Source organism: Panthera onca, chromosome D1, assembly GCF_046562875.1.
Source record: "Panthera onca isolate mPanOnc1 chromosome D1, mPanOnc1 haplotype 2, whole genome shotgun sequence".
Lineage (NCBI taxonomy): Eukaryota > Metazoa > Chordata > Mammalia > Carnivora > Felidae > Panthera > Panthera onca.
Genome location: NC_138348.1, coordinates 74,789,033 through 74,803,667, shown reverse-complemented (window position 1 = coordinate 74,803,667; position 14,635 = coordinate 74,789,033). Strand labels below are relative to the sequence as shown.

Genomic DNA, 14,635 nt, shown 5'->3' with positions numbered 1-14,635 from the left:
AGGAAGGAATGAGGAGAAAAAGACCTTGACCTAAGGGTTAAGAATGAGATTGGATTGGGGTGCCTGGGTGGCTTAGTCGGTTAAGTGGCTGACTCTTGATTTAGACTCAGGTCGTGATCTCATGATTTGTGAGTTCGAGCCCCCTCATCAGGCTGTGAGCTGACAGCACAGAGCCTGCTTGGGATTCTCTCTCTCCCACTCTCTCTGCACCCTTGTCCCAGCTCATGCACACACACACACACACACACACACTCATTCTCTCTCTCTCTCTCTCTCTCTCTCTAAATAAATAAACATTAAAAAGAGAATGATCATTGATCAACAGAAATGAAAATGCACAATAGCACTAACAATGCGAACATGAAAACGTGCAGGTAATGTTACATGCAGCATTACTAGGCATGCTTACCTCCACCCAATCACACACACACACACACACACACACACACAGAAATGCTAAGGAATTGCAAACTGACTTGGATATCTGGGGTCAGAGCGTCAGAGAAAGGTATGCTTTGTAGGATTTGTAGGATTTGTGCTGTGTACAAATAAGGGGTTCCTGGGTGGGTGGAGATGGTAGCAGGTTGTGTTGTGGGGCACGAGGTTGCAGACATGGATCACAGGAGGGAGAGAAGCAGTGCTGTGGGGTGTAGAGGTGCTTGTGAACTGGTGCGTCAGGGGAGGAAGGAGGTACGCTGGTGGCTGATGAGAGACAGCAACCCCTCCCACAGCTTAGGACAGCACACCAGGAGCCCTGTTGCCTGTTGAGGGTTGACTGCACTCGTCTCTGGGACATTTAAAAGAAATCGATCATTATTGCACATGCCCCTAGAGGCTTGGTATCAGGGGCCACATGTGCAAACCAAGATGCATTTTCTACAACTCCGACTGGGGGCGGCAGTGAAGGAACCACGAAGGATGACAGCGCAGACAACCAGGTGAGGCACGTGTGCCACCAAGAAAGAAGAAGCTGCACGAGATAATAACTTTGTGGGCTGAAAACTAGTGAGAAGATACGGAATCTAAGACATCTTTCCTGGATCAGAAGAGGTTCCACTTCTAATGCATTAAGTGGAGACGAAGAAGGAGTTGAAAGTTCAGAATGAGGATGGTCATGTACAGGGATGGCGTGACTAATGCCAACTAAGGAAAGCAAAGACATTCTACCAGCATTCCGTAAGATGAAATATGTAGAAAACACGCCCATTTTGGGGGAGTTCACAGGACCTTCTACTGAGGTTTGGTTGGAGGCCACGGGGCATTCTTTTTCCTGTGCCTCATGAAAACAGATGTGGAATGTTCTAAATGCTTTCTCCAGATCCAGCCATTCCTGGGAAGAGAGGTAGGTTCCTGCCCATCCGATCCAGGCAATGACAAATGGAGGGAAATGATTCCCACAGACCAGGTTTCTGGATTCCCGGCCTCCCACAAAGAACCGTGGGAAGTCAGACCCAGCTCAACCCGGTGTCAGATCCAGGGCTGGCACAGTCTCCCCGTTCTGTCCTCCAGGCTAGGGGCTGTTTTGTTTCGCCATCCTCAGCACTGGTTTCCCCTGCACCACCTCTCCCTGCCTATGTGTGGAGGGCAGGGCTGCTGTTCTGCCCTCTCCTTTTGCAGCCTGCTTGCTCATTTTCTTTCAAAGAATTTAAAGGTTGGCTCCCAAGGTCTGTCCTGCAGGCTTCCGTCTGCTTTCTCTATTCTGTTCTCGTAGGAAGCTCTCACTGGCTATATATCTGGGTTCCATTTCCTGTCTTTACTTTTGTGGATGGCAGCCAGGGACCCCTCTTGGTGGAGCTTTTTGGTCTATGAATGGCACTACCGCGGCAAAACAGAGGTGTTGGGATAAATTTTAATTTATTTTTCAATCGGAAAAGGCCCAAAAACCCAACCTACAAAATGATCAAAACAAAACAACAAAAAGCCCATATACCTCAAAAGCAAAGAGAAAAAAATCTTTTTAAAGAAATCGAAACCACCCCTCCCCCCAAATTCAAACCCCATCAAACCTCAAACAAAGGAGTCAGTGGATACGAGTAATGCAATAGTTGTTAGAGGCATGTATGAAATCTGTGGGCTGCACTTCAGCCTGTCACAGGCAGTTATGAAAGATGTAATTTAATTTGCTTAAAAAAAAAACCGTAAAAGGCAGATTGGATAGCTGTATTTTAGCAAATGTGTTTGCACTAAGGGTACCTTCTGTTGAACAGTTCTGCCCACAAGCTGTCTGTAGAATATAGAACATCTCTCGAGCATGCTTGCCACCTTGAAGCAGGGCAGTCGGGAGCAGAAAAAAAAAAAAAGAACAGAATGCAGAAAAAAGGTGAAGAAAAAGAGAGAAATGAAGGACAGCAAAGTCTAGTACCATCAATACATTTAGAAATGAGATTAGCCAAGTGTGACAATAGAATTTAAATGACACACAGAAAGACATTAAGATTGCAGTAAATAACATACTATGGAAAATCCAGCCAGAGAGCACTTTCTGTTCAGCTTAGCTACAGAGTTGGAACGAAAGCACAGGTCGATTATTCATTTTACTGGCTCTTTTGCATTCCAGCACTATATATCTTTTCGTCTTAGCACTAATTGTTAGTGGTTTTTTTTTTTTTAATTTTTAAATTTTTTGTATTTTTTTTTGTTTTTGTTTCTGATTTTTTTTTTTTTTTGCTAGTTACTCCAGTCAATGATTACGTTGGCCAGTACTGCTCTGGGGGACTCGAACTTACCAACTATGTCAAACCACAGAGGGGTGTTAGCTGGCTGCACAGACACCACCCCCACAATCTCGGTGACTCTATCGCTTTCCATTACTGTGAAGTTATAAAACGGCTCATCAAAAGTCAGTGGTATAGGTGAAGGGGGTGGTTTCTTAATCCATTCAATGTGGAGGCGGGCCGTGGAGGATTTCTGTGGGCGCCCATTGTCCACTGCCTTTATCTACTCACATGGAGAGAACAGAGAAAGAGGTCTTAGAGCTCAGTCAGATCCCTGTGGAAATCTAGGTCTGTCACACATCTGTTGTTGGCCCAAGAATCCATCCTCATCAGTGTCAGCAAAGGGAAGGGAGAGTGGATCTGGGGAGAATGAGCTCAGGAATTGGGGGAGACAACTCAGTCACCTGGGGATCCCACACCGCATTCACCAGAAGGTGATGTGAACCAACGCCAACTTTACAGATGTGGACAACTTGAAAAGCAAAAGCGGCGCTTATCATTTTTAGTGTTTTATGGGCACAGATGATAGTGACATAGACAAGAATAGCTAATTTGATTCCTTATACCTCCGGTGGTGATTCTTGAAAGGGAAGAAAGTGTACTGTGAATCCTTATGTGTGAATGATGAGTGTGTGTGTGTGTGTGTGTGTGTGTGTGTGTGTGTGGTTGTGTTGTGCAGCTCCTTCCTTCTGCTTTATTCTGGAGAAGCACTCTATTCACTCAGAATCCCAGGAGGGTGATGGGCTAGGTGTGAGAGAGGCAGCAGCCTTGCTCTAACTGCCTCAGAAGCCTTTGAGTTACACTAACTCTGAAGGGGTGAAGGACTCTCTTGGTGAAAGCATGGGCTCCCAGAGACAGCAGGATAGGGAGGAGGGGTACCAATGACCCTCCTCTGTGATCTTATTTAAGAACTGAAGAAAGCATGTCTCCTCACCCAGCTGTGCAGGGTCAACTGCTATGGTGTCCTGGACTTCAATGAGGGTTCAAGTCCAACAAGCAAAAACCACTGATGGGAAATTTAAAAATGAGTTTTTAAATATCACATATTAAAAATAACATGTATAGGTGCATGGCCAATCATTACAGCCTTTAAAACAGCAATTACTCACAGCACCCAAATGCTATATGTTCATGGATGATCACTTTGCCCCAGAAAATTCCTGTGAGATTGAAGACCCCTTGAAGATACAGGTCTTAGGTCAGGTTTCCTGGGAACAGAGCTTGAGACAGGGATTTGAGTACACGTCATTTTGCGGGTTGGGGAAGTGTTCTCAGGAGAAAGGGACTGAATGAAGCAGATGGACAGAGAAAGATGGTAAGTAAAGGCGTGGTCTCAGTTGAAATTTAATCTCAGCCTGATCCCATGGGGAGTTCTGAATCATCAATCCCACTGCTGTGTTGGAGACATCTGGAGGCAAGGGGCTAGACTTTTGTGTCAGTTATTCATTGGGAATGGGCTGCTGGGCTGGGGCAGGAGTGGAGAATCTCCTGGGACAAGAAGTTTAGCCAAGGATGATCGTCTCAAGAAGGGGACATCTGTGAGCCCTTAGCAGCCAGCATGCACAGCAGTTGGGGCATAGCTGCCCCAGCCTGGTAAAGGGGATCTGTGTGAGGCACCAACAGTTTCTACTATAGTCCATTCAGTCCTTAAAGACTCCCATTGTCAAATCTCACACAACTATAGTAGCACACATTATATCAGAGCTACTAATGGCAGACACAGAGCTAGTATTTTATTATCCACTTTTCTCTGCCCACTGTTCTGAGTATGTTATTGAGTAGGGAAAGAAAACCAAGTCCACACCATAAGAATGAACAGACAAATCAAGGGATTCAGACCATCCTTTAAAATCATCAAGGACTGACTTTATACAGCAGAGAAGGCTGTAAACTAACTAAGAGAAGGACAGCAGATGGTTCTAACTCTTGACCAACTCTTGGTGGGACCCTGGAAAGTGCCCATCACTTGTAAGGATGACCAGTCCCCTTTCTGGCATAGGTGATATATTTCTAAAGTGGTTGGGGGTGGCGGGAGCAGGCTGGCATTTTAGATACAGGAATTTAAATCTCTATTTGAGATAGTGCTCATGTTTTTTGTTTTTGCTTTTAATTTTCTAATGGTAAAAAATGTAGTCATTTTTTAACTTAAGCGTTTTCATTTTTTTTGCAGAACAAGCATAGCTGTGGTCTGTGTCTCACAATTTACACAGCTAAATTCATGTCCTATCACACTGTCAACAATTACAAGAGTTGTCTCTTTGGGAAGTGTTGGGGACACATTGAGTGACTGATATGTTGAGTGGTGGATGTGATATTTCACTCTGCTATTCTTCTACCCTCAGTTTCTATCTATGCTGAGTACCTTAAAATGATGTAAGGCTACAGGAAGTGTGGTTGAGTACAGACTGTGTACTGGGAATGGGGGAGGTTTGCTGACAGGATACAACCAAAGGAAATGATCTCATTATTTAAAAATATCACTGAGACAGAAAGCAGCCTTCCAAACTTGTTACTCTAAACTATTACTCTAAAGATTTATTACTCAAAGGAATATACATGAATAAGAAAGTAACTCCCACCCCCCCATGCATGTTATTGAGGTTCAGAAAAATCTTACCGTTAGGATGTCATAACTCCCTGCTGTAAACTGCTTTCTGGAAGAAACCATGCCAGTTTTAGGGTCAATAAAAAACTTTCCATCATCATTCCCATCCACGATACTGTAGGAGATTTCTGCATTGGGGCCCTCATCTCTATCAAACGCAAAAGCCCTGTAAATGGGTTCTCCCCTCTTCTTTCGATCACGTTCTGGCAGCTTGATCTGGTAGACCTTCTCTGGGAACTGGGGCTTATTATCATTTTCATCCAAAACCTGAACCACCACCCAAATGGTGGACTGTTTTGGAGAGGAACCGCCATCTGTCACAGTCACCTGAGTTTTGAAAGAGAAAGCAGTTTGCAATCAGAACGGAGAAAAACTTTTCTTGCCACTCTTCCCTCTGCCCACCCCACAAAAGGTCTCTCCTATGCCTTAGGGCATCTCAACTTTTCTTATTCCTGTGTAGTTCATGGTCAATGCATAACTTTTCATAGTTCATCCGTAAAAGTAAGGATTGCCCTACATCAAGTAATGGAAATCATTGCTGAAAGGGCAGGAGGGAGGCAGAGCTCCCATTGTGCTGTGGTGTGGAGAGGGGGAAAAATACGATTGACTTTACAAAATGTACCGCTTGTATAAGCTTAGTGGACATAAAATATGCCCCCCTAAGAGACACAAAAAGCAATATATAATCATTATTATATGTTAACCAGTGGGTATTTCTTCTAATTCTTGGACAATGGTATCACCATCTAAATTCTTTCAGTATTCACTTCCTTTTCTTTTTCCGTTTCCATGGTCATGTAAAATTTGTGAGTTTTACATTGTCACTGTACAAAAAGAAAACTGAGCTATACGCTTCATAATTTTGATGGCTCATTGTAAGTGCATTTGACAGTCACAATATATTTTTAACAGTAGCAAAATAATTTTTTTTTTCTTGGCTCTGGGAAACCCGAGGGGGATGGACACTTCTTCCCACATCTCTGAGATGCTATTCTTATGAGTATCTGGAAAGACCAAGAAAGAGGAACGAATGAAGAGCAGGTATATAAAGAATTTACATGGCCTATGTAAAGTCTTTGAGTCTTAGTGTGAATAATCTTTTTGGGCATAGTGGTAATAGTTACTATCATATTAATAATTGTATGTGTAGATGGTGACACAGTTAATAAAGCACTCTTGCATGCGCTGTATCATTCACTTTCCCAAACACCCTCTTCAGGAAGTGGAGGTTTATTTGTTCCCACTGTACAGATGAGTAAATAGATGTCCCATTGCTACTAAGTGCCAAGCCAGATATTATTCAGTTTTTTGCAATTCTTAATATTCCATGTGACCACAAACCTGGAAGAACCTATATTTCGTCTTTAAATCATTACCTGGAATAAGACAGCTTACTACATCAAAATATGTATTGGGAGGCTAGAAGGAACATAAAGACGTACTCGGCACCAATAAGAGAAAAACAACAGTGAATCACAGCACCTGGTCATCCAGTTTTTCACCTAATAAAGCAACTGACAGGAATAATGGAAACAAAGGCCAAAAATGTGGGAAAACAAATTAAAGGCTTTTTGCAAAATGGGACGGCAATCTAGTTTAGTTTCTCTTACAAGCCGCCTAGGAGAACGGCTTTAATAGACTTAAGATAAATTTTCATAGGAGTTCTTGCTTTCTTTGAAAAATCAATCAAGTTTCCCTCTAAAGTTATTTTCCCAATTGGTTTGTTATGTTTCACAAAAGAAACACGTCAGGACCAATATGTGCCAGGGCTGAATTTTGACTCTTGAGGTTTTCCCGGACACACTGAGCTCTTAAAGAGGCACATTCTGCCGTTGCTGCTGAAGTAAAATATTATACTCCCGGGTGAGTTATGTTGACCAAAACACACTGATTTCTTGGCCTCTCAGCTTCTCTGCTTTTCTTTTCACCTCGAACAGCCTCTTTCCAAATCCAGACAACTCCCACTGCCTTCACTGTGCACAAAATCACCTCCTTGTTTTTCCATAAATGCCCTGCAGCAGGCTCTGTGAGGGGCTCTGGGGCTATGCTGGGGCCAGGGGGCTGCCCAGGAAAGGAGAGAGACCTTCTTGGCTGTGTTCACACTCACTTGAGGATCCTGCTGCGGTAAAAACGCTTTCTTTTGGAGGACAGCTGGATTTGCAAACCCAGGCCCTCCGGTGTCTGCTTACAGGCCTGGAAGGGTGGTAGCCACACAGCTGTGGGCCCCGCCTCACCTCAAGCACCCAGCTGTTTTGCTCCCTCAGCCCATGCAGGCATCCTGTAACTCCCCCATCTCCTTATCCACAGTTTCTTCCACCGCCTACAGCTGATCCTTCCCCAGTATGTACTCTTGTATCCTAGTCTCCTTCCCCATACCAAACCAACATGTTCAACTACTTACTAGCAATCTGTTCTCTGGACCTCTTACCCCCAATACCCCAAAAGTCACCGACTGAAATCATTACCCTCTACCTTCCCCTTCTCCTATTTTCATTCTCAGTGAATGATATTCCTACCTACTCACACCCTGGGCTGTCCCAGAACCCTGGGCATCCACCTAGAGTCTCTGCTCTAACTATCAGCATCCAACCAAGCTTGGAGGCAAGCAGGTATCTCTCACGTGCACGTTCCTGGCCATGCTGCCCCAGGACAGGCCTCCTCTGCAGCTTGTTTGGATCACCACAGTAGCCTGCTGGGTTCCCTGCCTCCATCCTTGTTGTAAAGTGTTATTGCTACCTTAAAAATTTGATCATGCCACTGACCTTGTATGACACCCTTCAGGGGCTCCTTGAGGACAAGGATCTGGCCAGACTTATTAACATCTTGTATCATCCACCCCTTTCAGCCTCTATACCCAGTTACACTGTGAGCCTGGGAGGTTCCGAGGACGTCATGTTTCTACACCACTATTCCACTCACAGCTGTTTGTCCCACGGAATGCCCAGTCTTGGGAATATACCTGACTCATTCTAGAAGCTGCAATTCAAATACTCCTCCTGTGAAGTCATTCCTGCTTCCTGCAGACAGATGGAGGCGTTCCCGCCATGTTCCCAAAACACTGAGTGCATAACTCTAGGACACTAATTATCATCTGCATTTTCTTTTCTTTAAAAAAATATTTTTTAAATGCTTATTCATGAGAGAGACAGAGTGTGAGGGGGGAAGGACAGAGATAGAGGGAGACACAGAATCTGAAGCAGGCTCCAGGCCCTGAGATGTCAGCACAGAGAATGGCACAGGGCTTGAACTCACCAACTAGAAGATCATGACCTGAGCCAAAGTCAGATACTTATTGACTGAACAACCCAGGCACCCCCCTTTCCTCTTCCTCCCCCTCCTCCTCTTCCCTCTTCTTCTTTTTTAAGTTTACTTATTTATTTTGAGAGAGACAGAGACAGCACGAGTTGGGGAGGCACAGAGAGAAGAGAGAGAGAGAGAATCCCAAGCAGGCTCCATGCTGCCAGTGTAGAGTCTGATGTGGAGCTCGAACCCACAAAGCCATGAGATTATGACTTGAGCTGAAACCTAGAGTTAGATGCTCAACTGACTGAGCCACCCAGGCACCCCTATCAACTGCATTTTTCAAGTCTCTGTTTCTTGTTGGTCTCCACTCAATCCTTCTAGAACAACCCTGGGTCAGGGACTCTTAGTCATTGTTGTGTTCTGGCACCTGGTACAGCCCTAAGTGCCAAATAAACATCGTTAAATGAAATTAAGAACTAATTTACCCCAAACTTGTCCCTAAGATAATAAGTGGAGAGAACATTTAGACACTGAAGAGTCCATTTCTTCATCTGAAGGAAATTAAGAGACTGATAACATATGATCTCCTAAGTGCTTCTTGCTTTGAGTCTGTGAATGGAGGTCGGGTGGAACTAGACACAATTTTAACCCTGCACCATGGGGTTCATACCCAACCTGCATCACTGAGAACACTACCAATCCCATGATTACCCATAATGATTTCTAGCCACTTCCAAAATCATGCTGGTCATTGCGAACACTTATCTACAATCTACTGAAGTGATCTACTCATGTATTTGGCTCTTTCAGTATGCTGTGAGCCACTCAGAGGCAGGGAGTCTGTCTTTTTCATCTTTGCTGGAACCTGGTGTATTCTTGATAATGCTTGCTGAACTGAACTACGTCATTTCTGACCTCAAAGTCTTCATTTCCATTTTTATTTCTCTAGACCCACTCATGTGTCCAGCTACGTTTGTACCTGGAATAGGAATCGTTAATGATTCAATCAGTCTCTTAGGCTTCATACTTGATGTTGCCTTAGGCCTCAACCCACCAGGTGGAATTCGTCTATATGGAAAAGGAGTAACAGCACTGGAGATTAAAGCAAAACTAACTGAGATAAATCCCCACCATCTACTCCTCTGCATCATTTTCCATTAATTAGCTATTGTTTTGAAACTATCCCTTCTTGCCACAATCTGACAGGGAATACTGAGTCATCTCAACCTGGATTTTCTGTTCTCACCATTGATCAATAATCAGTGGTTCAGCAATTAATCAAAAACCTGAAAGATTAATTTCTTTAGGTGCTTCTGGCTAGCACCTAAAAAAAGGAATCACAAATAGTTCACTACCACTGAAAAGTACAGTACAGCCCATTTCATTTTTCTCTCATGCTCTTGGGGTTTGTGTCTATCAGGCAGAACCAGAGGAAATCAACAGGACCCAGTGGAGTATAACAATAAAACCATAAAGAGGAACATGTTTATAAGCCTATCTCTGGAAGATGCAAAGCTTTATAAAACGAAAAATGGATGGACATTGAGAATTCTGGAGTTATGGCAGCTGGTGGAAGGCCATGCTTCTTACTCACTGAAATTACTTGATGTATTTATATTTGCTCTCTCTCTCCCCATGGTAGAATATAAGCATGGAAGCTGCCTGAGTGTGGAGACCTTGTGTCTTGTCCACTGCTTTGTCACCAGTGATTATTGAGAGTATCTGAAAATATATTTAATATTTCTAAAATGGAGAGTTCAATTCTGGCATTCTCCTTACCTATTAATTCATCATAAATGGCTATTTCCAGGCCATTACCCTTAGCGTTGTACACCTCTCTTCAGGGATTACATATCCCCCTTCCTATACTTTATATTTATTCTTGACATTTTATCATCAGATGTATATTTAATTCATATTCTTATTTATTGCATGTCTTCCTCGATCAGCATATGAGCTACATAAAGCATAGATTTTCATCTATTTTGTTCAGAGATGTATTCCTAGTGCCTGCCACAACAGATACAGTAAGTATTCAACAGATATTTATTAAATAAATGAAATATTCATCCAGTGCCTTCTAGTTACAAAACTCTTTTCAAGGTACATTGGGAGATAAACCAACCAACGAACCAATCAACAGAAAACATGGATTCATACTAAATTTACCCTTCCCACAGGCCCCAGATCCTATTCCATACCTGCAATCATTTGGCCTCGGTTTGGATATTTTCAGTAAGACCAAGTCAATGCCTTATGAAGCAGCTCATTTGTTGTCTGATAGGTTTGCTTTATTCAAAGCTCTTTTTTAATAGCGAACCTGAATCTACCTGAATCATTAGCCTAGACCGTTTGCAGCTTCCCATAGACTAGTTTTCCTTTTTTTAAAATTATACAGGAAAAATCAAATTCCTCTTCCACATTTTTCCAGTTATCTACTACTATGTAATGCAAAACCAAGTGGCTTAAATAACCATAATGCTTTTATTATCTCTCCTGATTTCAGGGGTTGAGTGGGGAAGTTCTTACTTGGAGTTGCTCGTGCAATCACAGTCGCAGCTAACTGGGCCTGAAGTCATTGGACACTTCAGTTGGGTGATGGTAGCCATTGGCTGGGACAATAGTGCTTCCTTGCAGCATGGTGGCTGGATTCTAGGAGTAAGTAGGCTAAAGGACAGAAAGTGGCAAGTGCCAGTTTCTTAAGGCCTGGGCCCAGAAGCTGGCACAGAATGACTTGATCCACTTTTTTTTTTCTTTTAAGTTTATTTATTTATTTTCAGAGAGAGAAAAAGCATGAGTGGGGGAGGGGCAGAGAGAGGGAGAGAGAATCCCAAGCGGGCTCCGCTCTGTCAGCTTGGAGCCCAATGTGGGGATCAAATTCATGAACCATGAGATCATGACCTGAGCCAAAGTTGGATGCTGAAACTACTGAACCACCCAGGTGCCCCACTTGATCCACATTCTATTGGCCAACAGTCCCAGAGTCCAGATTTAAGCAGCATGGGCGGTGGGGGCATAAACCTCACATCTAGCTGCACGGAGGGTTAAATAATTACCTAATTTGGGGGGGGGGACACATTTTAAAACTGCCATACTCATAAAATCCATAGGGCTATTTCAGAATCCTCATTTCAGACTGAAAAGCTCTAATTTATATAATCATCTCTCAGGTCATTCATTGCATATAATGAGTTGTTATTCACTACACTGGTTACCTCTTTCAGTATGTTTTCCTAGATATCAGCTTGCTTCTTGAAATACAATGGCCAGGACAAAACAATGAAACAACAACATACCACACTTACTCAGGCCTGTGCAAACTACCTCCACTGTACTAGAGACAATCTCACCTCTATTTATTCCATCTGTGATCATGTGTAGTTGTGGGGGTGGGGGGCAGCACACAGCTCTGTGATATGAACGAATTAAACCATTTAGGTCTTTTTCTTGTCAAAAACAATAAACTATTAAGTGTGTGGTTTGTTTTGGGGCGGAGCTAAGAGCAGAGTTTTCTAAATGTCCCTATTAAATTTCATCTTACTGGAGGGGCGCCTGGGTGGCTCAGTCGGTTGAATGTCCGACTTTGGCTCAGGTCATGATCTCACAGTTTGTGAGTTTGAGGCCCGCATCCGGGTCTCTGCTGTCAGCTCAGAGCCTGCTTCAGATCCTCTACCCCTTCTCTCTCTGCCTCTCCCCTGCTTGTACTCTCTCTCAAAAATAAATAAACATTAAAAAGTTATTATTCAGGAGCTCACCAAGCAGCAAAGACCAACTGAGAGAGGCACACCTCTTGCTCCTTTAATTGTTCCGTTAATTGTTCCTTTAATTGTTTCCTTTAATTCCTTTAATTGTTCAAACAATCTCATGAGATAGGTACTATTATTAAACCTATTCAATAAAGAAACTGAATTTATGAATTTGTCCTAGGTCACAGTGCTCATAAGTGGCAGAGTTTGTTTTAAACCTGGCAGTTTGTTTCTCTAAACCAGGGATGGGCAAACTATAGCCCATGGGTCAAACCTGGCCACTCGTTTTTGTAAATAAAGTGTTATTGGGATGTAGCCACGCCCACTCATTAACATATCACCTATAGTTGCTTTCCTGCTATGAAAGCATAGTTGAGTGGTTGTGACAGAGTCACAAAGTCTAAAATACTTATTATTCAGCTCTCTATGTAAAAAAATTTGCTGACCTCTTTTTTTTTTATGTTTAGTTATTTTGAGAGAGAGAGACAGAGAGAGAAAGCAGGGGAGGGGCAGAGAGAGAGAAAGAGAGAGTAGATCCCAAACAGGCTCCACACTGTCAGCACAGAGCCCAATGCGGGGCTCGATCTCAGGACCATGGGATCATGATCTGAGCTGAAATCAAGAGTCAGATACTTAACCAAGGGGAGCCACCCAGTGCCCCTTGCTGACCTCTGTTGTAAACCTTACGTTATGTTCTGCTGCCTCTTTTGCCTGCTTTGCTCAGTCCTTTGCATGGTAATTTACATTTTTTTTTTTTTTTTACAGGAACCTGGCAGACATTGCCACTTCTATTCCACAGCTAGAGACAGTGAAGCTCAGAAGTTAAGGAACTTTTTGCAAGGCCACTCAGCCAGTAAGTGACAAAACACAGGTTCTCACCCAAGTCAATTTGGCATCACAGCTCATGCTCTTTTCCCTAACCTAAACAGCCTATGTAGAAGCATCTGGTAACCATCTGTTGAAAATTCCCTCCCCAAACATGGCTGTGGATCAACACCAAGCTTGTAGCGGTGCTTCGAGAGTCAAGCTTTTCCCTCCTTTGAAAACTGGGACCATCTTTGACTGTCTCTGGTCTTTTGGCACCTTTCCTGTTCTCCTCAATTGCTTAAAAACTGCCACGAGGTCTTGGGTGGCAGCTGCGACTTCTTCCAGCTCTCTGACTTAACACCCAAACTTATGTAGTGCAGCTGCGTCTTCTGCTATTTTCTTACACTTCTACATCTTTAGTCCCCGCTCAAAATCTGCTCTACCCTTCTCCCTAATAAAGGAGCTGGGAGGCAGGAGGGAGTGGGGGGGCTTTCACTTCCCTGCTATCTCTTCTTATCAGGCGCTCAAGTCATTACTCTGGGCAGGCCCTCTTCTAAGTGCTTAACAGATACTAACCCATTTATCCTCACATGAGTCCTGGGGGAAGCAGGGAGGGGGTGATTATTTCCATACTATGGGTTAGAAACAGGCACAAAAAGGTGATGGAAGTGGATTCAACCTGATCCACAGTCTGTGCCCCCAACCATTACCCTATGCTGCATCTTACCTAAATGCTTGCCCCAACTAGTGGGTGTGGCCATATTCTTCTTCCTCTGAATACAGTTCAAACATGCCCTATCAATGCTCTCAGCACATCCTAGCAAGACACCAACAGTTTACTCTTCATGTTGCAGGTGGGACCTCAGCACGTCGGAGATGGGGCACGGTTACTACAGATCCATCTGCCATTGTCTAGGTTGATCACACCCCAAATGCGGTGTATTTCGGCATTCACGCTTGGCTGCTGCATACTTTCTCCCTATCCTGGCAACGCTCCTTCTTCTGAGTCTCCTGATTTCCAGGAGCTATTTTGCACCTGATACTCTTCTCAAGCAGAAGACAAAGCTCAAAGGTATTTATTTTTCCCTCCTCCATCTCATGATCAAACGTCTCAAGGCCTACCTAATAGATTTGTGTAAGGAAGAAATCTAAAGGTAAAGCCATTTAAACTAAGGCAGAGCTTCCAACCACATGTAACAAATAAGTTTCAGATATACTGTGATATTGAACCTCCTAACTCTTGGGTAGATGAGTGTGACCTCATACAGCTGGACCCCCACGGCTGGTGATCTCTGGCTGGGGTTAGCCTTTCTCTTAACCTAGAAGTATTGTACACATATAATCATTTTCTGTGTGCACCATAACGGGATAAAGGTTATGAGGCCCCATAACAAATTACTAATAACATTATCCTTTCTTGGATCTGATTGTATTTTAAAGCAATATGCCTAGGGAGGTCACTGGATCCAGACGACACACTTTCTGTGCATAGGATTTTATGTTATTATTATTATTTTTAG

At 43.4% G+C, this 14,635-nt stretch overlaps 1 protein-coding gene across 5 annotated transcripts in view; it reads right to left on the bottom strand.

The window, feature by feature from the left end:
- Positions 1–14,635, bottom strand: part of FAT3 (FAT atypical cadherin 3) — a 668,217-nt gene that overhangs the window by 125,169 nt on the left and 528,413 nt on the right. For 3 of the 5 annotated variants that reach the window (XM_078433002.2, XM_078433004.2, XM_078433006.2), the window contains exons 5-7: positions 5,332–5,646; positions 2,727–2,937; positions 2,194–2,262 (exon numbers count right to left, since the gene is read on the bottom strand). In XM_078433002.2, the coding sequence (XP_078289128.2) occupies positions 2,194–2,262; positions 2,727–2,937; positions 5,332–5,646 (595 nt within the window). The remainder of the gene's footprint in view (positions 1–2,193; positions 2,263–2,726; positions 2,938–5,331; positions 5,647–14,635) is intronic. The other 2 variants (XM_078433003.2, XM_078433005.2) reach the window with 1 other exon arrangement.